Here is a 26,979-nt window from a genome sequence, read left to right as displayed (position 1 = left end):
CTCAGGCAGGAAACCCGACCCACTGCCTGGCCTGGGACAGCTTCTAGGGCTGGGTGGTTTGTGTTATTCATTCTCTTCTCTCCCCCTCTCTCTCTCTTTTTTTTCCCCTAAATGCTACAAAATAAAACCAAACAAAAAGCCCAACGCCTGGCGTGGCTTGTCAGGGAGTTATGCAAGTGTGTAAAAAAATAAAATAAAATAAACATTGAGTTTTCGGCATTTGGAGCTGTTTGATTAGGCACAGAGCAGAGCCAAGGGCCAGTGAGGTGGAGGGAAGGCTCAGGGCAGAGGGGAGAGGGGAGGGGCTTGAGAATGGGGATGGAGGGGGCCCAGGACCAACTGGGAAATGGCTGTTTGCCCCCTGCAAACTTGGCAAGGGTCTGACTGAATGAGCCCAGACACTGGTATCTGGGACCCAAGGGTTCCGCTTTCTCTGGCCACCATCTCTGCTCCCTGGCCCTCAGGACACACCAGAGGTCGTTCCATCCATTCCCTTGTCACTGTAAATGACCCTGTGCCCTTGTCTCAATAGTCAGGGCTCCCTCCTCCTCTCCTGAGAAGGAGATTCCACAGCCTGTCTTGATTACTCACCACCCCACCCCACCCCACCCCCATCAGTATAGCTTTTCTGCTCCAACTTAACTCCTGCTAACTATAGTTTTAGCCCATTTCCCTTTACCCAATCTGAAATGATGCCGAAGAACAGCTGTTTGCCACCCTGAGAAGTGAGTCTCCCTCCCTCCCCTTCCTCAGGCTTGACTTCAGCATCATCTGGGTCCCTGCAGATGTCTACAGCCCTTCAAGACACATTCCACCAACATTTGTAGAGTCCCTACCATTGACTGGGCATTGGCATCCTTCATCTCACTGACCCTCAAAACAGATGAGCCCTCTGAAACTCAGAGAGGTTAAGTAACTTAGGTGTGGTCACACAGCTGGTTCGTGATGGAGCAGGGATTGAATCTAGGTTTCATTGCAAAATCTACATCACCCTCTCTCACCAGCTCCCAGTGGGGGAGCCTCACTTGAGTTCCTGGGAGGTTATAGCCTCACATTTCCTCCGAACTGGAAAGATGCTCTGAAGAGTTGACTCTGAGAAGAGGAAGGTGTGGCCGGGACCATAGGCCCTGTTGAGCCTGTTCCTTGTCACTTTCTAGGTTCCAGATGGGGAGACTGAGGTTCCAAGAGGCAACCTGGTCCTGTTCTGACCCCAAGATGCCTGGAGCTGCAGCCGGTGCTCTGGCTGCGTGGAATCCCCGGGGTTCGGGGCGGCGGAAGGGGAGAAGGCAAGGACAGATTGTCTGCGCCAGGATCCAGACCCAGTGTGCCGTCTCCAGCCCTGCTCCAAGTGCAGCACCCCAGCTGAGGGCAAGGACTTGCGGGAGGGGGGCTACGAACTCCCGGGCCTGGCGCTCCAGTCCGTTTTTTGCTGCGGATCCCGGGAAGGGGGGCCGGCTCGGGGGTGGGACTGCAAAGGAGGTGGGGGGGATTCCCTCCCTCGTGCGCGCGGAGGACTAGCCCCTCTACCGGCTGGGAGCTCCGGAGGAGCCAAGCGCAAAGGAGAGCCCCAGCGCGGGCGGAAAGCCGGGGAGCGGCCGGCCGGAGCGGGGCACTGCGGAGAGGAGGGCCGGACCGGGCCGCCCCAAAGGACCGATGCGCCGGGTGGGGCGCTGGCCCCGGAGGGCGTGAGCCGCCCGCAGATTGAGCAACTTGGAAACCGGCGGGCGGAGCGCGGGCGCGCTGGGCGCCCAGGACAGTTCCGCGGCGGGCGGGTGAGCTGGCCGCGCCCTCGCCCCTCCCGGGCCTGCCCCCGCCGCGGCTGGCAGCGCGGAGGTGAGTCCCCTCGGAGCTGCCCCGTCTTTCTCCCTAGCGCCCCCTTCCCCTGGGACCTGGGGCTCTCTCCGCCGGGCTTGGCGGAGCTGAGTGCGGGGGGCGGGGGGCGGGGGGGACCGCTAGAGGAAGGGGACTTGTGACTGCTCTCGGGTCAGCTAGGGCAGGAGAGGGCACCTCTTGGAACCCCTCCTGCAGATCCCGCCGTCTCCACCCCCGGCGTCCCTCAGGCCGGTGGGCAGCCTCCTCGCCCTGCTGCCTCGTGTTGCCCTCAGCCCCGCAGCCCCAGGGTGATTGGTGATCATCCTCGCTCCTAGTTCTGAACTCGGCAGCTCCGCCAGACCTATTCTCCACCAGCCCTGAACCAGAAGCCCTTGATTCCTGGGCGTCTTCGCCTCGGATTCTTCCCGAGTCCCACGGCCCCTAGTCGTCTCCCGCTCCAGCCCCCGCAGCCTGGGCCCGGGTCCGACGTGGCAGGCGTGTGCGGCGGCCCCGGGTGCGCTGCGAGGTGGCCGCGGCTCAGGGACCCGCGGGGTTGGGCGCGGAGGGACGGATGATCTTGCTTGGTTGGGGAGTGGGGAGGGCTTGTTTGTTCGCACAGGGCTCCCAAGAGGTCCAGGATGGATTCCGGGTGCGCGCGCTTGGGGCAAGGGTTTTCTTGTGAAACGGGCCTCTCGGACTTGGAAAGTTCTCTTGTATTTTGGGGTGCAGTCAGGGGAACTTCAGGTCCGCCTCCTCTCCCCTTGCACCTGTTGGGCCTCTCCCGATAAGTAGGGAGGAAGAGTTTGCGCGCTTGGAGTCTCGGTGGAGCGACGAGAAGGAGCCTTTCCCTGCTGCCCTTGGTGTTGCGGGCGGCGGAGGGTGGTCGGCCTCAGCACCTGGCTTGGCTCCGGCAGACACACTAATCCCGACAGGTCGGGCTGGCACGTACTTGGTTCCGCCCCGCCTCGCCCCCAAGGCCGGCAGTACCTCTGCCCCCGCCTGCCAGCCCTCTCCACCCGTAGCTGGTCCCGGGGAGGGCTAATGAGAAATTATCGGGATGGTTTACATTTTTGGGTCTGTATCCGGCCCGGGACGAAGTACCAATTTCTCCAGATAGTGTTACAGGCAAGAAGGTGAAAGTCATTCCAAACTTGGGGGGCAGGGCGAGTCCTCGCCCTCCGCCCCACCCCTAGCTGTGTCCCCGTCCCCAGTCTGTCCTCCTCACCTCAGACCACCTAGCACGTGAGGCCACTCTCCCTGGCCCCAGGTCACCGGCCTCCCACCGCGTCCTCAAGCTGAGTCTGTGCCCTACACCCTTCACTGACTAGGTTTATAATCCCAAGACCCTTAACCTCTCAGCACCAGTAAAGTGGGAATAAGTCTGCTTTCTTCCTAGCATTGTGGTGAGGAGTCACTGAGGCCCCGCAGCATGGCAGGTGGTGCAGGCACCAGTAGATGTGAATCCCTCACCCGCCCTGAGATGCCTGCGACCTTGACCACTGCCAATAATTCCCACTGCTGGCTCTGCTGGTACAGAATGATGGACCTCAAAAAAGGATCCACCTGTGACATGTAGCCCAAGGAGCAAAGGAAATCAGAGGAACCAATAGAAATGAGGCAGGCTACTCAAAAGAAAGTCATTAACTCCTATGCCCTCTCTCAGCAGCCTTGGTCCAAGGTTGTCTGTGTGAGTACCCACTGCGTGTTGGGGTGGGGGGGGTGGGAAGAGGGTAGGGGGCTAGGTGGAAGTGGAGCTGTGATCTTCTGGGGCTTGGTACCACAGGGTTCGTAGCCTGAGACCTGCCCTGCTTTTCAAATCAGAGATCACATAAAATTCATAGTTTTCAACTTCACTTTTGAAAAAAAATCAGAAGACCTAGCAAATTGAGCCAGTATTTCTGCCTAGCAGCAATCGGCTGGAATGGAATAGCAGATGCTCCTTTTAGATGGAGGCATTTGCTCTCCAGTTCACCCCGTCCACACCCAGCATCCCTCTGGTTTGTTGCTTATACCTCTGTTAGATCGAACTCTTAGCTCCTTTTCAGAGTTGATTCTGTATTGAAATGCTTCCCATCCAGTGGTAAGTGAGGAAGGCCACTGTCACTTGCTCTAGTGACATTCAGACCTGGCGTCTCCTCTGTATTTCCTCACTGAGATCATGGTTCAGAGGGGATACAGGTGGGTGGGAGTGAGTCCGAAGATCCTCGCTAGCAAAGGGCTGGGTGAGCCTGGCAAGGGCCAGACCGCAAGCTAAGGCCTGGGAGGATTGAGGGGGCATTTAGAGGGAGCAGAGGGAAGGAGAGGAAGGGCACCAACATTTGCTGAGCCCTAGCCCTGAAGTGCCAGGCAGTGAGCTGGGCAGGCACCGGACATGCACAGATGCACAGACCTGTTCTGTCCCCAAGGACCCCAAGGATGCTGATCCCGCAGCGAGACCAGAGCCTCACAAACTCAGGATGTGACACCAGCTCTGTCCGATGTGGTCTCCTCCAGCGTTTGTCAACTGTAAGGACTCAGGGTACCCTGAGAATGTATCTGCTAGGGGTTCTCAGATTTCAACTTGAGAAATGCCACCATTAAAGGCTAATCCGGTTCCCACCATGGTGCTGTGGGTTCAGAATCTGACTATAGCAGCTCAGCTCACTGTGAAGGTGCGGATTTGATCCCCAGCCCAGCTCTGTGGGTTAAAGGATCTGGCATTGCCCCAGCTGTGGTGTAGGTTGCAGCTGTGGCTCAGATTCAATCCCTGGCCCAGGAATTCCCATATGCAGCCATAAAATAAAAAATTTAAAGAATAAATAAATAACATTTTAAAAGCCTAACCCTATCTCTCTAAGTTATCCCTAGGGCCAAGGCAATCAACCATAAAGACAAATGCAAACAGGGAAATTGCATAACCAGACTCAGTGTTAAGAGGAGTGTCCAGATTGTATGAAAACTGTTGCTCTTGCTTTTTAGATGACCATTGGAATGTAGACGCAACATGAAGTCTTGGTCATAGAACACACAACCTTATTGAGTCCTCCTTATGGGCCAGGCACTGTCCTAAGTAGTTTCATGCATTAATCAACTTAAGCTCTAAAAACAACAACAGCCCTCTTTGTAGATAAAGAAACTGAGGCTCGGACCAGCTAAGCCACTAGCCTTAGGTAACAGCTAATAAGTAGCAGAGGCAACATTCAAAGCCAGGCAGTCTAGCTCTGACATTTATGCCCTTAACCATCATGCTCCACGGCCAGCCTGTGGGATTGTGTTCTTGGGGCTCAAGTGCGATCAGCTCAGCCAGACTTCTGCAGTTTGTGGGTGAGGGAAGTGGGGCGTGGGGGCTGGAGAAGATGAGAAGAGTCTGGCAGGTCACGCAGGGAGTACTGGAGGGGCAGGTAGGGGCTGGCAGCTGACAGGGCATTTGGGGGCGGCTGGGGGCATCGCCGCGAGCTCCGGCCGCAGCACCAGGTGGGACCCATCAGTCTCATGTAAACACTTCTCACAGGCAGCTTAACCACTTGAGTGTGTCTGGCCTTCAAAGCCGGTGGGAGAGGCTGAGGAGGGGGTGTTGAACTCCCTCGTGGGATAATGATTTATCTTCCGTGCAGGTGGGCTCTCCTGGGGCCTCCCTAGAGGCGAAGGGGGAAAGGGTTGGGATGAGGTTGGGAGGGGCGCCTCTACTCTAGCATTTCAGTTTCCTCATCATTAAGCAGAAAACTCAGCCAGCTCTCAGAGCCAGCCTGTGGACCAGGCATATTTATCCCCATTTCACAGATGAGGAAACTGAGGTTCAGAGAGGCTCAGTGACTGGTGCAAAGGAGTCTTACCCAGCGGGTGGGAGGGCAGTGCCGCCCTGGCATCTATGAAGCTTCCTGAAGGCTCACTCTTTCCTCTCACCCCCGTGTGAGTGTGTGTGTGTGCTTCAAGTGTGCAGGGGAGCAATGCGTGTGCAGGTCTCCTTTGTGGGAGTGTGAGATCCTGTGAGTGCGAAGCGGGTTTTCATTCCCTGACTCCCAGTTTGGGCTCCAACTTCCCAGACACATTTCATCGGGGAGGGACCAGCTCCCCCTGCCCCCATCACCCGGGCCAGCGGGTCCAGGCTCTCGCTGGGCTGGGGGATTATCCCCATTCTCTGTGTCTCTGGCCAGGGCGGGTGTTGCTGCCTCTTTTATCCTCTCACAAAGGCCAGGCCCGCCGGGCCTGCTGTGTCAGAGTTTCTGTGGCCGGGGGAAGCCTTACTTCCTTTTCTCCCGCCAAGCCCAGAGGGCCACGCAGGGTCTGCCAGCTTGTCAGGGCCAGTGCTCTAGCTCCAGACCTGTGAAAGGCACAGGGGTGACTCAGCACGGGGGAGAAAAGGCCGAGGGGTCACTCTCAGAAGGCAGAAAGAGCTCCTGTTTAGGAGACGTGCTATTACTGCAGCATGAGGCCTATAGGGTAGACCTAAAGAAGGACTTCCAGCTAGAGCTGGCTAACATTGAGCAGGGTGGAAACTGGGCAGCTGGTTTCCAGGGATCCACACGTTTGATTTGAGTGTCCACCATATTTTAACTACTTGAGTAGTAGCCAACTCCCATGCCACGTTAGGGATTTTTGCAAGATAAGAAAAGGAGCAGATTCCTTCTGCAGGGATGCAGGATGGGTAACTTGCCATGTCCAGCATTCCGAGTTCTCACAGTCTCCTGGGTAGGGGACCACATGGGAGGGCAGGAGGTTTAGGTTGGAATGGCCCGTGGTACCCCAGAATTAACCCTTCTCTTTCCTCCCATCCACAACAGGTTGGTTTTTGGAGGTGTCCCTGCTGAAGTGACAGAGAGTTCTCCCATGTGACACCCCGAGGTGCCTTTGAGGAAAGTTCTCTGGACCTCTTATGGGCTGATGAAGAAGTGGGCTTCCCACACCCTCTTTGTCTCCAGCTGAGATTATGGTGGATTTGGGATACAGGGTGGATTTGGGATACAGCCCAGGCCTGGGCCTCCTGCTGCTGACCCAGCCCCGGAGGCGTTAGCAAGAGCCCTGCGCCATCCACAAGCGCCCCCCCACCCCGAGACCACCCCTCCTACCAGGGGCCTGGAGCTGGCGAGTGACTATGCGGCTTGGGCTGTGTGTGGTGGCCCTGGTTCTGAGCTGGATGCATCTCGCCGCCGGCAGCCGGGGGATCAAGGGGAAGAGGCAGAGGCGGAGTGAGTACTGGATGGGGCTAGACCACCTTGGGCCTTGGCAGTGGTGGCGGTGAGGGTGCTGTCCGGGGTCTAGGGTCTTCGGTCGTTTCCTTCTGTGATGACCATTGCAGATTTCCACTTTGTCGCTTCCAGCTTCATAGATTGCTCAGTGGATGATCCAGCTCGTGGATTATCCAGTTTGTGGAGTGATTTATTGTGATCCCCATTCTGTAGATTACTTTGTTTTCCCCTTTGTAGACGCTCTGCTTTCTAGATTAACCCTTCTCTTGTGGGGACCCTGATTGTGGATTCTGCCCTTTGACATAACACCAGCTTTGTGTGGTATCCATGGAGATGCTTCCCCGCCCAGAGCCCCTGGGGTGCTCAGCCCCCCACGGAGAGGAGTTCAGCACTCCTTTCTTTTGGTGGTGTCTGAAGGGCAGCCCTCAACCCCTCGGGGCCAGGAACCCCTGCACAGCCTGGTGGTGGGCAGCTGCCTTCCCTGCCCAGATCGTGGGGCAGAAGCGGTGGAGCGGGAGAACTGTGGGATAGTCCACCGCCTCCGTGGTTTTTAACCCCGCCCAGTGGAACACAGAGGGCCGCACTAGGGACTGAAGGGGAGGCAGTGGGCAGGAGGCTGGCCCCACCGTTCTTCAAACCAGAGCAGCTTCACTCTTCCCTGCTTTGGGGACGATTCCACTTAAGATGTCTTTGGAAGAAAGGCTGCTCACAGCTTCAAAAATAATAATAATAATGATAATAATAATAGTAATAAATCCTAGAGTTCCCATCGTGGCTCAGCAGAAACAAATCTGACTAGCACCCGTGAGGACGTGGGTTTGATCCCTGGCCTCACTCAGTGGGTTAAGGATCCAGTGTTGCTGTGAGCTGTGGTGTAGGTCGAAGATGTGGCTTAGATCTGGCATTGCTGTGGCTGTGGCCTAGGCTGGCAGCTACAGCTCTGATTGGACCCCTAGCCTGGGAACTTCCATATACTGTGGGTGTGGCCCTAAAAATACGAAAAAACCCAAACAAACCCCAAAATTAAATCCTATCATTGTATGGTTGGGGAAACTGAGGCTAAGAAAGGGGGAGAGACACAGGCTGAAGAACATGGTATTGGAACCCATGTCTCCAGATGCCTGTGAGTCCAGTCTTGAAAACAGAGCCCATGGAGTTCAAGAGTTACCTGTCCCCAGCATCTTCACCATCCCTCCCAGAATCCCATGCTAGGCGGTCCTGAGAGCAGGTCCCCTCACCTCTGCTTGATGCCTCCAGAGAGGGGGTTCAGAATCTGCTGTTGTGTTGTGGAAGTAGCCACTGTGTGTGAGGGACTGTGCCAGGCAGTGGGGTGAGGCCCGACCCATGCCTGTCTGTCTCTCAGCATCCTCAGCAAGAGATGTCACGCCCCCAGACAGGCAGCTCCTCTGAAGTCTGGCCCAGCCACCTCTTGCTTCACTCCTGAGGCCCTGCAGACCGAGGTCTGCCAGGAACGGCTGAAAGGCGGTGGAGTGTTGTTGGGTCCCCATGGGAGGGGCCAAGGCCAGATCCTAGCGGAGGGAGGGAAGCTCAGAGAAAGGGTGAAGCTGAAAATCCCTGCCTCACAAGCAATTAGAGGCAGTTAGGTTTAATCAGCAGCGAGGCCTTGATTTTTCCTCCCATCTCATCTGTTGCGGCCAATATTTTGGGCTCCACGGGCCAGATGCGGTTTAGCGGTTTATAATCAGTTTCCTCTATTTCCGAGATGAGAGAGAGAATGGGAGAGGTCACGCACCCTCGTGTGATATGCACTAGTGGTCTTACTTTCACTGGTGAACCGCAAACTCGCCTAAACCAGGAGTCAGAAGACCTGGGTTCATCGTTTGTACTTGAAAAAGAAAAAAAAAAAAAAAAAAAAAGCCATTAGAATGGGCAGATGCCAGCATCGGCCAATCAAATGCAGCGATTTGGATGTGTCCATTTTTGAGACAGCCACATCCCACGGCCTCAGCAGCACGTAGGCCAGTGTTTATTACCAAGCAGTGTGAGTGACAGGCATTGTTGATGGTGAGATATGAGGATGGGGAGACGTGTGGGAAAGACTCGGGGTGCAGCGAAGGTTCAACCTGGATGGAGGCTCAGAGAGAGATGAGGGTAGATGTTGCCAGGCAATAGTTAAATCGTAACCATAAAGCTGCAGGGGGGGAGTTCCTGTCATGGCTCATGTGGTAAGGAACCTGACTAGTATCCATGAGGACTTGTATTTGCTTCCTGGCAGCTGCAGCTCCATTTTGAGCTCCAGGTCCCATCCTAAGTAGGTTAAGGATCCAGCGTTGCTATGAGCTGTGGTGTAGGTCGCAGACACAGCTTGGATCCTGCCTTGCTGTGGCTGCGGTGTAGGCTGGCAGCTGTAGCTCCAATCCCACCCGCAGCCTGGGAACTTCCATATGCCGCAGGTTCCGCAGGTTCGGCCCTAAAAAGCAAAAGCAAAAAAAAAAAAAAGGCTGCAAGTGTAATTGCAAAGGCTTACAGGGAGCATTATATGAGATAATAGATACACTGATTGTGAAACTTTGGGAAAATATCAAGCTCTCTGTAGATGTAGGGAAGCATGTCCTGGTTACATAATCGATCTGCGGAGTGAGTGAGGGAGGGAAGGAAGGACGGAGGATAGGAGCCAGTGAGGAGGCTGCTGTGGTCCCCACAAGATGCAAGGGCAGGGGGCAGCCTCGGGGGCAAAGTCTGCTTGCTGTGTATAAGAGCCTCAGATCTGTGGACTCTGCCATCTCTCGTGACTGCATGCCAGTAGAGCCACCCGGAGCCACCCAGTATAGCTCTGATCCAGAGCCACATGCCAGCTTTGAGCCCAGAAATGCCTGATCCTGGATCTGAGTGATGATGTCCCCGCGTGGAGCGGGAGAAGTTCAGCTATGAGTCGTGAAGCCTGGCAGGGTGTTCTCCTCCTGTTCCACATGCTGAGGGCCCCCCTTCCCAGCCCTCTCTCCATGCACCCTCGCTGGCCCTCACCCTCTCCTGAACACCTTCCCCCTGGAATCTCTGCTCCTCTTGGAGCCCTCGGAGCCCTCGCTGTGCCCTGAACTGAGTGCCCCTCCGCTTACTGAGACCCTTCTCCTGCCTGATCCCTGGACCCCCTCCTTCAGTCCTGCACCTCGTGAAGCCTTCATTGAACCCTGACTCTTCCAGAAGCTGGATGCCCCTTTTGCCCCTTCTCACCACCCCATCCTCTATCTGGAGCCTTCATCCCCTCCCCCGCTGACCATCTGTGAGCTCCGCTTCCCTGGCTGAAGCCCCATGCACGCATCCACGGTGAACCCACAGAGCCCAGCCCTGGGTGGCAGAGACAGATCGTGAGGAGCCCACGGGTGAAGGAGGAAGATACAATTTCAACCTGGTGTAGGAAACGCGGGAGAGAGCCAGGAGGGCTGCGAGAGCCTAGAAGCAGTGACTGCTGCATTGTGATTTTATTCTATTTATTTATTTATTTTTAGGGCCACACCCACAGCATATGGAAGTTCCCACGATAGGGGTTGAATTGGAGCTGAGCAGCCGGCCTACGCCACAGCCACAGCAACTCCAGATCCCAGCTGTATCTCCAACCTACACCACAGCTCACAGCAACGCTGGATCCTTAACCCATTGAGCAGGGCCAGGGATTGAACCCCTGTCCTCATGGATACTAGCCGAGTTTGTTTTGGCTGGGCCACAATGGGAACTTTCTGAATTGTGATTTTAAAGATGAGTAGGGAGGTCGGGGGAGTGGAGGACACTCCAGGCAGAGGGTGGGGTTGGGATGAGGCACAGACCAGACTGAGCAGTAAGTGGGGTGCAGCTGGAGAAAAGGTTTCTGAGTGCGGTTCTTGGGAGTGCTGGGGTTTTCACTGGAGCAGCTCTGCTCATTCTGTTTTATACCTGGAGGTCCTTCTCTACTGAGAAGAAGGGTTATGCTGCTAAACCCATCAGGGCAGAGCCACGAAAGCTGCCTGGGGGTGAACGAAAGCAGCCGCGGGCAGAGGTCAGATGTTGGAGTGCCTGGTACCCACCCGGCGCCCAGCTGTGGAGTTTGAACTGTGGGTGATGAGGAGCCCCTGGGAGATTTTGTTCAGGAGAGCAGCGTGGTCCACTTCCAGGAGGGCGTGAGGGGAGCAGCTCGAGGTGGGAGGCAAACAGGCCAGTGAGAGGCCATGTGGGCCCAGGTCAGGGAAACCTTCAGTCTTCACTGAGCTCACAGTTGAGTTGAAGTATGCTGGATCTTCCTGGGGGGCATGCTCAGGGCGCCAGGGCACCAGGAGTGGGCTCTTCTCCTGGGAAAAGTGTGGTCTCAGCAGGCCCTTTGTCTACCCCCTGCCTCAGCCCCTTCAGCGAGGCCGCTGTTCCTGTTACGGCCCCAGCCCCATCCACTTAACTCACTGCTCTCTCACTGAACCCAATTCCTCCAAGGTTAGATTCCACCTCAAAGCCAAGGTCAGCCCTCCTCTGGATCATGGAGAGTTCCTCTCTCTCTGCCAAGGACCCTCACCCAATGCCCGCAGGCCCCCCCCCCCATTCCTATCCAGTCCTGCTCCCCACACTTCATTGAACACTCAGTGAGCTCCACCCATGTACTCCGCCCTCCCTAAGCCTCTGTCTCACTCACTACATCCTCAGCCCTGCATTCTAGGGGTGCCCTTGGTGGAACCTCACCCCTTACTGGTGTCCCATTCAGAAATAGGACTGGCTCCACCCTCCAAAGCTCTTTCCATTTGGCGAAAAAGACATCTTAGTGGGCAATAAGGACACAAAAAGATGTCTACCATGATAGAGTCAAGTACGGGGGGCAGGGAACACAGAAAAATACTCCATCCAGATTTTACAGGGAGGTGCAATCAGGGGAGACTTCCTGGAGGGGGTGACTTTAGTTCTGAGGCATGAAAGAATTAGGCTAAGGAAGGGGCAGAGAGAGTTCCAGACAGAAGGCCCAACTTGAGCAAAGGCACAGAGGCATGAAGCAGTGTGACATGTTCAGAGAAACAAATCCATCTAGGAACCATGAGGTTGCAGGTTCGATCCCTGGCCTTGCTCAGTGGGTTAAGGATCTGGTGCTGTGAGCTGTGGTGTAAGTCGCAGACACGGCTCAGATCCTGCATTGCTGTGGCTGTGGTGGAGGCTAGCAACTGTATCTCCGATTAGACCCCTAGCCTGGGAACCTCCATGTGCCTCGGGTGTGGCCCTAAAAAGGGGGGGAAAAAAGTTCCATACTGCTTAGAGGTGGTATTAAAAGATGAAGTGGGAGTTCCCGTTGTGGCTCAGCAGTATCCATGAGGACTTGGGTTTGATCCCTGGCCCCACTCAGTGGTTTAAGGATCCAGCGTTGCCACAAGCTGTGGTGTTGGTCACAGTTGCCGCTCAGATCTGGTGATGCTGTGGCTGTGGCCGGCAGCTACAGCTCTGATTCAACCCCTAGCCTGGGCTCCTCCATATGCCACAGGTGCGGCCTTAAAAAGGCTAAAAGGAGGGAAAAAAGAAATGAGGCGGGTGGCACAGCCAGGCAGAAGAGCTGGGTCTAAATTCTGCATGGATTGGGAGCTATCAATGGGTTTTAGGCAGGTGTATGACACCATCAGAATTTGGGTTTTGGAAAGATATTGAGATGAGAAAGTTGGGGGCTGGGAGAAGTAAAGCCCAGGCGGAAGGGGCACTGAAGCCATTCTTCAGAGAGGTGCGGCCTGAGCCACCCCGGGGCCAGGCCTGATTATAGAAACATCAACTCGAAAGGGTTTTGCACAAGGATTCGGGAGGCGAGAAGCAGCAAGGGAACGGAGGAGAGCACAGCCTTGCCTTCCTGGCTCAGAGTAGTGGGCTCCACTGAGTGCTTGGGATGGAGGGAGTACGCTGGGGATGGGAAGGGCAGAGCTCTGGGAGAAAGGTGGCCAAGAGGTTAGAAGGAGGCTCCATTCACTTTCTGAGCACCCTCCCCCATCACTGAGCCCACACCGTCTCCTCAACCCAGGCTCCAGCCCTGCAAGGCTGTCTCCTCTGCCCTCCTCCCTCCATCATAGGCACAGAAGCCAGAGGGAGCATTTTAAATTGTGAATCCCGCCATGCCCTTCTGAAGTCCCTTTCCTTGCCGATAGAATACAGCCTGGTTTTCCATTCCCCGGATGCACTAGGATGTTTGGTGCCTCTGAGCCTTCGCATAGGCTGTTCCTCCTGTCTGCACACCCTCTTCACCCAGCCCGCTGGGGAAGGGAGCGCCCTCCATCCTCTTCCATTCCCTACAATGTGCAGCCAGCCCTCCGTGAGCGTTAGCTGCTATACTTCCACATCCCCAGCTCCTAAAGGTTCTGGACACATATTAGGTATGCAGCGAACGTCTGTGGAATGAATGAGCTTCGGTTTCTCCCTTTGAACGATGATGCAACCTCTGCCCTTACCCAGCATCTTCTTGGGACACGCAGAGCCGAGCCTCCTTCCTTCTGGCTCTTCACCCCACCACTTCCCATCTATTTGCTTTGCTAAGCTGAGAATACCCTTCGGCTCCCAAGCCCCTTGATAAGCATTCCTGTCCTCAGTGAACCACCCCTGCCCATCCCTGAGCCCCTCTCCTCCTTGCTAAGCACCCATCCCCCTTCCTAAGCCCCCAAACCTCATGGAGCTCAGCTCCCTAGGCCCTTGTCCCTGACTCCTGCCTCAAGCCTCAAGCCTAGTCATACCGCCTATAAGCTCTGAATCTTGACTCGTATCCCGGGGTCTTTGCTCCGTCACTTTACCCTGCCTCTGTCTTGTGACCACAGTCCCTGCTCCCAGCTGCTCTCTCCTCTCTGTGTCTGTGTTCCCTGACCCTCTCTGTCCCTCACCTCCCTTTACCTGCCACCTCCATCCTGTCCACTCACTCTTTGGCCCCCTATGGTTTGGCCCTCATCCCACCACGTCACCACATTGCCCTTCTTGAGGTCACCCAGTCACCTCCTGTGCACGAGTGGTAGGTTTGCCGAGTGCTCCTCCCAGCTCCGGTCCCTGCAGATCTCCCCCTCGTCCCCTGGGTTTCCACCCCCACCCCCTGTCTTTCTCCAGCCATTGCTTCTCAGCTTCTCTCCAGGCCCCTTCCTCCTCTTGTCTGCTGAACATATTGCCGGGACCTCAGCGTGGTCCTTGTCTCAAGCTGCACAGCTTTCTCCCTGGATGCCTTCCACCCCCAAGGATTTAACCACAACCACGGCTCCCAGGATGGATCGCTGAGTTCTCTTCCCCTCTCCACAGCCAGTTTCTTTTCTTTTCTTTTCTTTTTTTTTTTTTTTTTTTTTTGTCTTTTTAGGGCTGCACCCGAGGCATATGGAAGTTCCCAGGCTAAGGGTCAAATCGGAGCTGTAGCTGCCAGCCTACACCACAGCCACAGCAATGCTGGATCCGAGCCTTGTCTGCGACCTACACCACAGCTCACGGCAATGCCAGATCCTTAACCCACTGAGCAAGGCCAGAGATCGAACCTGTGTCCTCGTGGATGCTAGTCAGATTCATTTCCGCTGAGCCATGACTGGAACTCCAAAGCCAGTTTCTTGAATGAGATGGTTCTTCTTCCCCACCTTCCTTTATCCCTCGACCACTGCCCTCCTCTCATCACCCCCACCACGGACACCAACAACCTGTTTGTGGCCGATTCCTTCGGCACTGGACCTCCCCCTCCTTCCCTGAGTGTACACTTCCCTTGGCTTCCTTGAGACAACATGCTTTTCAGTGTCCCCAACCTGTCTGAATGTTCCTTCTTCTTTTTTTTTTTCTTCTTTTTTAGGGCTGCACCTGCAGCATATGGAAGTTCCCAGGCGAGGGGTCAAATCCGAGCTGCAGTTGCTGGCCCACACCATAGCATAGCCACAGAAACACCAGATCCAAGCCACATCTGTAACATATGCCGCAGCTTGCAGCAATGCCACATCCTTAATCCACTGAGGATGCCAGAGATCAAATCCATATCGTCATGGATACTAGTTGGGTTCCTAACCCTCTGAGCCACAGTGGGAACTCTTGGGTGCTCCTTCTGGACCGTTCTTTTCTGTCCTTCTCTTCCATGTCCAAGGCCTGTTCTCACTACCCTCCCAGCCATCTCATGGACCTCCAGGCCTTTGATAACTTTTTTTTCTTTTTTTTTTTTTTTTTTGCCACACCTGTGACATATGGAGGTTCCCAGGCTAGGGGTCCAATCAGAGCTGTAGCCGCCAGCCTAGGCCACAGCCACAGCCACGCAGGATCCGAGCCGCATCTGTGACCTACACCACAGCTCACGGCTATGCTGGATCCTTAACCCACTGAGCAAGGCCAGGGTTTGAACCCGCAACCTCATGGTTCCTTGTCGGATTCGTTTCCACTGTGCCATGATGGGAACTCCCCGATGACTATTTCAAATTAAGGACTCCATGTCCCAATCTCCAGCCAAAATATTTCTCTTGAGTTCCAGACCCACAGGTTTGGCCACCTAATAGACACCTTCCCCTGGGCGTCCCACAAGAACCACAAACTCAACACAGCTCATCAATTCCTCCACCCAAATCTGCTCCTCCTCTGTGGGCCCTGTCTTTGTGATGGGCTGACAGCCGCCCCATTACCCGTGTGTTTTCCCAGGCCCTCAATCCCCAGCCAGTTCATCACTTGGTCTTGTTGATTCTATCACCTGGAGATCTTACCTGTGTCTACTCCTTTTCCATCCTCTTGGTTCAACTCTGTCTCTTTGAACCTGGGAGTCCTCTCCCCGTTTGGTTTACCCTTCCTACAATCCATTCTCTACCTTACCGAGTCATCTTTCTAAAGTGGAATCCTGGCCATACCTCCTGCTTTGTTTTTGTTCTTGTTTTTCCTTTTTCAGCTGCCCCAAGGCATATGGAGTTCCTGGGCTGAAGAACAGACATGAGCCACAGCTGCCGTAATGCCAGATCCTTTAACCGACTATGTTGGGTGGGGGATCAAACCTGCATCCTGGTGCTGCAGAGATGCCACTGATCCCATTGCACACAGTGGGAACTCCCATGCCTCCTGTTTTAAGGCCCCCAGGGAGATTTCCCTGGTGGTGCAGTGGGTTAAGGATCTTGTTTTGCCAATGTTGTGGCTCCAGTTGCTGCTGTGGTGTGGGTTCGGTCCCTGGCCAGGGGACTTCAGAATGCTGCAAGTTTAGCCAAAAACAGCAACAGCAAAAAGCCCCCAGGGATTCCTCCTGGCCTTCAGGGTACTGTCCGTACTCCTTTATACAAGTTCAAAGTCCTTCCTCCTCTGGCCCCTCTCTCCACTCACTTCACACTCCAGCCGTGCCAAACTAATTTCAGATGCCGCACGGGCCATACCTGCTCTTGCGTGTCATTGATAGCTCTGAAGGCAAAGATATCCAGACATTTGTTACTGGTTGAGCTGGAGGTGGGCAGTTAGATTCTAAGAAGGCCTTTTGCAAATCCACCCTTAACAAAGGTGACAAGAGAGAAACAAATGAATAAGGGAATGTAGCTGGAGGCCTGTTACTGGGATGCCTGGATGACTTTGGTTATTGAAACCAAGGCCAAAACCTAGAGGGAGTGTTCATTTCAACAATGAGTTAAGTATGGAGTTCCCGTTTTGGCGCAGCAGAAACAAATCCAACTAGGAACCATGAGGACGCGAGTTTGATCCCTGGCCTCACTCAGTGGGTTAAGGATCTGGCGTTGCCGTGAGCTGTGGTATAGGTCGCAGCACAGCTCAGATTCTGTGTTGCTGTGGTTGTGGTGTAGGATGGCAGCTGTTGCTCCGACTGAACCCATAGCCTGGGAACCTCCACATGCTGCGGGTGTGGCCATAAAAAGCAAAGCAAAACAAACAAACAAAAAACAATGAATTAAGTAAAAACCTTGAGTGATAGATAATTTAATATCTTTGAAGAGGGAGTGATATCGAAAATCTACAGTGATTTATTAATTCGTAATACAGCTGAATAAAGACCTAAAGTGGAAAACTAATCCCAAGAAATCTCCCTTATAACGTCAGCACAACCTCGGGAGTCTTTTTTCTTTTACAATGACCCAACAAACGAGAATGTTATTTAATTTTAAATTCATTGATTAATTAAATGGTCATACTGATTCTATATCAATAAATTCTCCATTTAAAAAAAAATGAGTCTGGGGGAATTCCCTGGTGGCCTAGCGGTTAAGGATCTGGCGTTGTCACTGCTGTGGCAATGGTTTGATCCCTGACCCAGGAACTTCCGCATGCCATGGGTGCAGCCAAATAAATGAAAAAAAGTCAGTCTGGATATGCTTTCAGTTTCCATGTCCCCTCATAATGTCCCACCCTTGGCCTTCATAAACTTTGTACCCTCCTCCTAGAATGCATACTGGCTGTGAAGCTTCTTTCAAGTAATTCGACCTCTCCATTTCTTCATCCATAAAAATAGAGTGTGAGAAAGTACTAGTACCAGAGTTCCCCATTATCCCTCAGTGGGTTAAGAACCCGACTAGTGTCCGTGAGGATGACCATTAGATTCCCTGGCCTCGCTCAGTGGGTTAACGATCCAGTGTTGCTCTGAGCTGTGGTGTAGGTCACAGACATGGCTCAGATCTACCGTTGCTGTGGCTATGATGCAGGCCAGCAGCTACAGCTCCAATTTGCTCCCTAGCCTGGGAATCTTTCCCTTCATATGCCGCAAGTGTGGCCCTAAAAAGACCAAAAAAAAAAAAAAAAAAAAAAAAAGTAGTAGTACCTACTTCTTGGGTCATAAGGACTAAAGGAATTAATACTTGTAAAGCACTGAGAGCGGTGCCTTTGGGAATAAGCCTCCGTGATGATGATTTAGTTGTTTTTAATCATCATTGCGTCTGTTGTGCCCAACTTCTTCTCTGCTCGCTTTTTTCTTACTCATTCTCCTGTTCTGAAACCAGGGATTGTTTCTGGAGCATGTGCTCCTCCCCACAGCCCTGCGGGATGGGCCTCCTTATCTCCCTTATCTGGTGGTGGGACGGGAGAACCACAAGATGCACTAATTTTTTTTGTATTTGGTTTGTTTTGTTTTGTTTGCTTCTTAGGGCCGCACCCGCAGCATATGGAGGTTGCCAGGCTAGGGATCAAATTAGAGCTACAGCTGCTGGCCTACACCACAGCCACAGCAACACCAGATCCAAGCTACATCTTTGACCTACACCACAGTTCCCAGCAATGCTGGATCCTTAACCCACTGAGCGAGGCCAGGGATCGAACCTGCAACCTCATGATTCCTAGTCGGATTCGTTTCCGCTGCACAAGGATGGGAACTCCAGGATGCACTGTTTTGCTTAGGGTCACGGGCTGGGCATTTGGCTCCAGGTCCAGCCAACTCTGAAGCCTTAACTCTGACTCTTGTGTTGCTGCCTGATCACCTGCTGTCTCTGTTCTGATTCCCTGGCTCTGCCTCCAGCCTCTATCTACAGCTCTTCACCACCTGGTTCCTCTGTCAGTGACTGGCCCCAAACATCCCCTTGTCCACAACCCTGGGAAACACCCCAGGCTCCTCTCACTCCTACTGGTCACCACAGCCATGCTGAGTGTATTCCCCAAGCATCTCTCAAATCATTTTCTCTCCACCACTGCTGAGCAGAACTTGGTTTAAGATTCTCTTACCTTTCTCACCTGCATGATCAGGTCAGCTTCCTCCCAAATGGTCCTCCAGTCTCTGATCTCTCCCCAGGTTGCAGAGGAACCCTTCCAACCAAGAAATCAGATGAGCTCTTGCTCCTGCTTAAAACTTGCCCATGGAGTTCTCTTCGTGGCTCAGCAGCAACAAACCCAACCGGTATCCATGAGTATTGGGTTCTATCCCTGGCCTTGCTTGGTTGGTTAAGAATCCAGTGTTGCCACAAGCTCTGGTGTAGGTCACAGAGGAGGCTCAGATCCCTTGTGGCTGTGGCTTAGGCCAGCAGCTATAGCTCAGATTCGACCCTTAGCCTTCCATATGCTGCAGATATGGCCTTAAAATGACAAAAAATAAAAAGAATAATAAAAAATTAAAACTTGCCAATGAATCCCTGTTGCCTAGTCAGTTCTGAGAAAGGTCCCCCTCAAACCCTGCGAAATATAAGGGCTCTGTGGCCAAAATGTCTATGAAGTGCAACTCACTCTGTCCCCCTCAGAGAGAGTCACTCTATGTCACAGGAGCATAAGAAAGGCTGCAAAAAAGCCCTGTAGTAAAAAAAATCCTGTTCAGTCGGACTCGATGGTTCTCAGTCTTACCTAATGCCTTGGCCTTTTCTCCATACTCTCCTTTAGATATTTAGGAGAGTCACCTTCCAAGGAATACTCTTTGCGAAATTCTGCCTGGTAGGATAAAGTTCAAGTTCATTAGCATGATATGAAAAAAGGCCCTTCAAGATGGGACACCTCAGAGTTCCCATCATGGCTCAGTGGTTAACGAACCTGACTGGTAACCATGAGGTTTTGGGTTCAATCCCTGGCCTTGCTCAGTGGGTTAAGGATCCAGCATTACCATGAGTTGTGGTGTAGGTCGCAGCCAAGGCTCAGATCTGGCATGGCTGTAGTGTAGGCTAGCAACTACAGCTCCAATTGGACCCCTAGCCTGGGAACCTCCATATGCCACGGGTGCAGCCCTAGAAAAGACAAAAAAAAGAAAAAAAATAGGACACCTCAGGGAGTTCCCTGGTGGCTCGGTGGGTTAAGGATCCAGCATTGTCACTGCTGTGGCTCTGGTTGCTGCTGTGGCAAGGGTTTGATCCCTGGTCCAGGAACTTCCACATGCCACGGGCACGGTCGGAAACAAACAAAATGATAGGACACCGTATCCCTCACCACTGCCCTCTCCACCTCTCCTGCACCCTTAAACTAGCCAACGTTCCCTTTGGGTCATTTTATACCTCTGTGGTCTTGCTCTTGGAGGGCCTTTATCTCTGCTTCCCAATGGACACATTGCTGCTCATTCTTCAAGAGTTGGTCCAAATAGCACCTCCTCTGGGACTCCTTCCTTCCTCTCTTCTTTCCGGATCCTTTATTGCTTGGCCTCGTGGCTGCCAGCATGCACCTGTTTGCAGGTCTGTCTGCACCCCTGAGAGATCAGTTCAGGGTAGCTAGCTGCCTTTGTCTCCATGTCCCCAGCACTTACACTGCACATGGTACCTGGGAGGGGCCGGATGAGTGTTGGTTGAACAACTGAGTGAAGAAATGAGATCAGGAGTTCCCGTCATGGCGCAGTGGTTAACGAATCCGACGAGGAACCATGAGGTTGCGGGTTCAGTTCCTGCCCTTGCTCAGTGGGTTAATGATCCGGTGTTGCCGTGAGCTGTGGTGTAGGTTGCAGACGTGGCTCGGATCCCCCATTGCTGTGGCTCTGGTGTAGGCTGGTGGCTGCAGCTCTGATTCGACCCCTAGCCTAGGAACCTCCATATGCCGCGGGAGCGGCCCAAGAAATAGCAAAAAGACAAAAAAAAAAAAAAAAAAAAGAGATCAAAGATCTGAGACTATTATTGCTGGGCCTGGAGACCCCACTGCTTCAAAGAATGGTTCCAACCTCAGCAACTTTGACTTTTTTTTTTTTTTTTTTGCCACCGCCCAAGGCATGCGGAAGTTCCCGGGCCAGGGATCAAATTCTCACTGTAGCAGCAGCCCAAGCCACTGGAATGACAATGCCAGATCCTTAACCTACTGTGCCACAAGAAAACTCCAGCATCTTTGACATTTTGGACCAGATGATTGTGGTAGGGACTGCCCCATGCATTGTAGGGTGTTTAGCAGCATCCCGGGCCTCTGTCCCCCAGATCCCCCTATCCACCCCCCTCCCCAGTGTGATAATCAAAATGTCTCCAGACTCTGCCAAATTTCCCCTGGGGGAACAGACTCATCTCTGGTCGGGACCAGTGTTCTAGACATGGGTTATTCCAGTTGTCTTCTCATCTCTGGGCAGGTGGCCTTTTCTTCATATCTCTCTTGTCCTTAAAACTTTCTCAAGGATACGAAGCCCTCCTTACATTCCTGAGGCTGAGCTTTTCTTCCTCGGGCAGGGGGTGGGGGGGACTTAAATTCCAGGAAGGGTGCAGCTTTGGTGGCTTCTCTGGGGTTGGCTAAGCAAGCCTGGAAGATGAGCTTGCGTTGTACCCAGAGCTGGGGAGGCACGTAGGATGAATGGCAGCTCTTGCTGTGCTGGTTCCCTTGAAAGCGGATACTGGGGACATTTATAAAGCAGCCTTGCAGAGAGCTGCCAGCCTGGCCTGTGCTTTCTGAGAAGCGCATTCATTGCGTAGGCTGAAATTCCTGTCTACTCATTTCTCATCCTTGGGGGAGCCTGGGAAAGGTGGTCTCTCCTATGGCTGCCTCTCACCCTTGCTCCCCCTTCCAGTCAGCGCCGAGGGGAGCCAGGCCTGTGCCAAAGGCTGTGAGCTCTGTTCGGAGGTCAACGGCTGCCTTAAGTGCTCGCCCAAGCTGTTCATCCTGCTGGAGAGGAATGACATCCGCCAGGTGGGCGTTTGCTTGCCATCCTGCCCCCCTGGATACTTCGATGCCCGCAACCCCGACATGAACAAATGCATCAGTGAGTGTGCACAGGGCTGGGGAAGGGCGCCGGAGGTTCTGGACGTGGTGGGTAGGGGGTGCTTGGAACTGTCGATGGCCTGCAAAGGAGTAGAGGGGAGACTGAGGAGGGGGAGTTCCTGATTCAGATATCCAGCTGCTGGCCAGACATCTCCCCAGACATTCCACCCACCTTTCCAACCCTTATCACAGCTGCAGCTCCTCCCTCCACACCTGCACTGACCCATATTCTCAGTGTCCCAACCCACCATCCAAGCCACAGACCTGAGAGCCAACCTCTCATTTATGTGCCCACCCCACCCCTGCCATCCATCCAATAACCAAATTGTGCCTACTCCATCACCTTTCTCTCTTTCTCCCTTTTTTTTGTGGGGGGGGGGGAAGGTTTCTTGCTTTTTAGGGCTGCACTCACGGCACATGGAGGTTCCCAGGCTAGGGGTCAAATCAGAGCTGTAGCTGCCGGCTTCCACCACAGCCACAGCAACTCGGGATCTGAGCCACATCTGTGACCTACACCACAGCTCACAGCAACACCAGATCCTTAACCCACTGAGCAAGGCCAGGAATTGAACCTGGGTCCTCATGGATACTAGTCAAATTCATTAACCCCTGAGCCATGATAGGAACTCCTCTCTCTCTTATTTGTTTGTTTGTTTATTTATCTATTTATTTATTTTGCGGATGTCTGTGGCATGCAGAAGTTCCTGGGCCAGGAATCAAATCTGTACCACTGCAGCGACAATGCTTAACCACTAGGCCACCAGAGAACTCCCTCCTCCGTCTCCTTTTCATCCTCACTGCCATTTTCTTCTCTTCCTCCTCTTCCTCTTCCTCTTCTTTGCTGCATTTTAGGGCCATACCTTAGGCATATGGAGGTTCCCAGGCTAGGGGTCAAATTCGAGCTGTAGCTGCCAGCCCGCCCCACAGCCACAGCAATGTGGGATCTGAGCCACGTCTGCGACCTACACCACAGCTCATGGCAATGCCAGATCCCCGACCCACTGATCGAGGCCAGGGATTGAACCTGCACCCTCATAGATGCTACTTGGATTTATTTCCGCTGCACCACAATGTGAACTCCGTTACTGCTGTTGGAGCTTATCCAGGCTCCCATCATCTCTTCTGCACCATTGCAATAGCCTGTTCATCTGTCGCCCAACCCTCAGATGAACAGTACTCTTCCTCAGCACTGTAGCCAGAAAGATGCTTCTGAGACACATAACCTTTCCAATCATACTTAAAAAAAAAAAAAAATCACTACCTAGGAGTTCCCTGGTGGCTCAGCAGGATAAGGACCAGCATTGTCACTACTATGGCTCAGGTAACTGCTGTGGCACGTGTTCAATCCCTGGCTCGGGAATTTTTGTATGTCTTGCTTGCAGCCAAAAAAAAAGAAAAAGAAAAAGAAAAAAAAAATAATTGCTGGCTCCAGTGACCACAGAGAAATTCAAGCCCTGATTGGCCTTCTCTCCTCAACCTTCTCCTCTCCCCCCAAGGTCTTCTCACTCTGCTCTGCTCTCTTATACCAGTCACAGACCACATGCTCCAATGCACATGCTGTCACACCTGCATCCTGTCTCAGTTGTGACATGCTAGGGGACACACAGTGAACATACTCCTATGAACAATGCCAGTGACCCTCCCATTTTGTTCAGTGCCTTGGGGTTTAGAATGCATTTCCAGACTTCCTAGCTGCTGAGCTACCCAACCACCTCTGGAGGAAGACAGACCTCAGTGATGCTTCCCTTTTCGTAGCTGATAACACAAAGGCCACAGGGGAAATGATTGACCCAAGATCATCAACTTGGGTTCTAATCCCAACTCTGCTGCTTATTCATTGTATGACCTTGGGCAAGTTGCAGCCTCTCAAAACTTCATCTGCAAAATTCAGGTGTGCTTTCTTTTCTTTTCTTTTCTTTTCTTTTCTTTTTTGGTTGCCCCACGGCAGATGAAGTTCCCAGGACAGGGATCAGATCCGAGCCTCAGTGGCGACCTACGCCACAGCTGCAGCAACACGGGGACCTTTAACCCCACTGTGCTGGCCCAGAATCAAACCTGCATCCTGGTGCTGCGGAGATGCTGCTGATCCCGTTGTGTCACAGAGGGAACTTGGGCGCACATTTTTACCCTGTAGGATTGTTTTGAGAGGCATATGTAAGCCCTCGGTGTCTGGCAGTCAATAAATGTAGATGCTATTCTTATTTTTGTTCATATATTGCCTGCCACCAAACCCAGGAATCAGAGCCCAGGAGGCAAAGAGGAGGGTGGGGTAAGGGTGGTAGGGAGTTTGTAAGGATGGAGGTAGGATCCTGCCCTCTTGGTCCTCAGGTATTTAGGGTAGGGAGTACCTGGTTGTGCCAGCTCCTGGGAAACTGACAGCCCAGGCTTCGGGAGCAGAGACTGGAAAGAAATCAGCTCAGCCCACAGTCTGGGAGGGGAGAGATTGTGAAAGACCCCCGGGGGCTTCCAGCCTAGGCCAGCAATCTGACCTCCCCTCATGTCCTCAGAGAAGGGAGAACTGGCAGAAAGGCATCAGGGAGGGACCCAGAGTCCAACCAAGGTGGTTCGTGGAACTTGGCCTTGTAGGGGCAGAGGAATTTGCCCTGGAATTGCTTCCCCTCCTCCAGGCAGATTCTTGCTGCCCAGGGAGAGGAGGAAAACCAGGGTTGGGGGTATTGTCAATGCCCAGCAGTGGGAGAAGAAACCACACAGCCACTCTCGGTGTCATTTTATCCCTCAGTTCAACTCTGATTGGTGTCCTCTGGGTGCCATGAAATGCTGGGACCCTCCTCACTTGCCCCCACTAATCTCCTCTCCTCTGAAACTGGCTCTCTTGCCCCCCGCCCCCGGGCTCCAGGGCCTGGGATTGGGTTGGGGTTGGGGGTTGGCTGAGTGGCAGGCATCACAGCCAGCTGGCAAGAGAGACTGCTTTAGCCCCCTATCCTCCCACGCCCTGGTTTTCCATTCTTGCCACCCGCCCCCAATACTCCTCTGCCATAATTCCAGCTCCAGCCTGGGTCCTGACCTGTGTGGATGGGTGTGGATGGGTGGGCTTTGGGCATGGTGGTTGCGGGGAGGGGAGCTGTCCATTTCAATCCTGCCCTGTCCTCAGAATGCAAGATCGAGCACTGCGAGGCCTGCTTCAGCCATAATTTCTGCACCAAGTGTAAGGAGAGCTTGTATCTGCACAAGGGCCGCTGCTATCCCGCCTGTCCCGAGGGCTCTGCGGCTGCCAACGGCACCATGGAGTGCAGCAGCCCTGGTAAGGCGGGGTAAGGCGAGGCGGGTGCCGCACTGAGGGTCCGGGACCGGGAGGGAGGGGCGGGCCGCGTGGGTGTGGCTAGGGAGAGCGTGGGCGGGGCCCTATGCAGAGAAAGCTCCCCCAAGACGCCCCCCTAAGGTTTCTCTGCCCTCTGGACCATAGATGCCTCTGGCCTCGGGCTGAGGTCCAGAGCAGGTGGGAGAGGCTCCCCGGGGGTACCCAGGGCCATGAAGGAGAGGGGACCCCCGCCCCACCCTTGCCTCTCTCCATCTTCACCCTCCTCCCATCAGCACAATGTGAAATGAGCGAGTGGTCTCTGTGGGGGCCGTGCTCCAAGAAGAAGAAGCTCTGTGGCTTCCGGAGGGGCTTGGAGGAGCGAACACGGAGGGTGCTCCAGGCCCCTGGGGGGGACCACGCCATCTGCTCCGACACCAAGGAAACCCGGAGGTGCACTGTGCGGAGGACGCCCTGCCCCGAGGGTGAGCTGCCACCCCGCCTCCCTGGGGTAGGGGGTCAGCACAACCATGGCAGGACTGACCACCTCTGTTTCCTGCATGTTGCCCACGAGAGGGCCTCAGGCCAGGGACCCATGGGGCGTCCCCAGCTCAGGACCCCACGTTGTGCCGGCCCGTGCCAGGCACCGAGCAGTCCCGGCAGCTGTGTGGTGTGGCAGGAAGCCTCTGTAGCCCTCTCCCTCCAGTTTCCCCATTTCTTCTGAGCCAGTGGATGTTGGCCCTGGAAAGGCCCTCAGAGGTCAGACGGCGGCGTGGAAGAGGGTGCCAGGACCCAGAGAGGTGCAGTGATTTCTCCAAGGTCACACAGCCTGTGGTTGGCAATGGTGCGGCAGTGGTGGGGGATGGAGGAGTAGGGGCCACCCTTCCTGTCCTGAGAGCCGCAGTGATCATCTGGCAGATGTTCTCCATCCATTCAGATCCAAGATCTGAGGAAGACATGAGGGAGAGGAGGATCCATCGGGGGTGGAAGGTGCAAAGGCTCATGGGACCCTTTCTCAGTACCTGGGTTGCAGGGCCCTCTGTGGTGGCTGCTGGTCCAGTGGCCTAAGGGCCTCCCTCCCACATCCCCGGACTCAGCTTCCTCACCCCACCCGCCCTGGGGCCCTTGGCCTTGCCCAGGGCCTCCCTGCTGTGTCAGGATGCCCTTTGTTGACTCTTCCTGCTATTGGGGTTGCAGGCCAGAAGAGGAGGAAGGGTGGCCAGGGCCGGCGGGAGAACGCCAACAGGAACCCCAGCCGGAAGGAGGGCAAGGAAGCGGGCGCCGGTGCTCGGAGACGCAAGGGCCAGCAGCAGCAGCACCAGGGGACAGTGGGGCCGATCACCTCTGCGGGACCCACCTAGGGACACCATTCAGCCTCTGGGCCCATGTAGAAAGAGTCCAGCACTGCTCTGTGTGATGACAGCTTTACCGAACCCGAGCCCTGGGAGCAACATGTACACACACTCTCCGTACATAGAGGGACATGCAGATACAGACACACAGACCCTATGTCCAAAGGTGTTACTGACATACATGCAAAAGTGTGCACGTGTGCGCATGCGCGCGCGCACGCACACACACACACACACACACACACACACACAATCGAAGCTGCGGGAAGACACTTCTATTCCTCGGACATCACTGAGTGAGCGGGGCAGGGAGGCAGAGGGGGCATCTCTGCCCGAAAGAAGGCCCAGAGGCACACACTTTGGTTTGTGATGCTCCCAGGGGACGTGTCAGAGAGAACGTTTTCCAGCGTCCAAGCCCAAACTCTGCAGAGTGGAGCTTTCTGCAGGAGCTGCTAGAACCAGCCTGGTGTGGCAGACAGGAGCCAAAGCTCGAGGACTGTTCAGCCTCTCCAGCTGTGTGACTTTATCCTTGGAGAGTATTGTTACACACCCATGATCCACATCAGGGCTTTCCTGACTCTGAAAACTGCTTAAAGGTTTATTTCAAATTAAAAATGACTACCAAATGACAACAGTAGCCACAGGTACCATGTTCCTTGTCAGGGGACAGGGGCTGGTGGGGTACCCATGGGGGTGGGAAGGGACAGGGCAGAATTTCAAGAGACTCCCCCCCACCATGGTCTCCTCTGCAGAGGGGCCACAGCAGGAAGAAAACTCAGGGGATAGTTAGGTGACCAGATTCTCTGCATCTTTGTTACTCAAAGTGTGTGTGGTCCATGGACCAGGATCAACATTACCACTGGGCAGCTTGTTAGAAATGAGCATCCTGGGAGTTTCAGTTGTGGCTCAGCAGGTTAAG

The 26,979-nt window shown here is 54.1% G+C and overlaps 1 protein-coding gene across 1 annotated transcript; it reads left to right on the top strand.

Moving 5' to 3' along the window:
* RSPO1 (R-spondin 1) lies at window positions 1,490-26,979 on the top strand. The gene is made up of 6 exons (XM_021095970.1): window positions 1,490-1,833; window positions 6,573-6,977; window positions 21,262-21,453; window positions 24,565-24,714; window positions 25,005-25,193; window positions 25,906-26,979. The coding sequence occupies exons 2-6, from the start codon at window positions 6,884-6,886 to the stop codon at window positions 26,067-26,069; spliced, it is 789 nt and encodes a 262-aa protein (XP_020951629.1). The 5' UTR covers window positions 1,490-1,833; window positions 6,573-6,883; the 3' UTR covers window positions 26,070-26,979.

Source organism: Sus scrofa, chromosome 6, assembly GCF_000003025.6.
Source record: "Sus scrofa isolate TJ Tabasco breed Duroc chromosome 6, Sscrofa11.1, whole genome shotgun sequence".
NCBI lineage: Eukaryota > Metazoa > Chordata > Mammalia > Artiodactyla > Suidae > Sus > Sus scrofa.
Note: the sequence above shows the minus strand (reverse complement) of the source record. Positions and strands in the feature narration are given on the sequence as shown.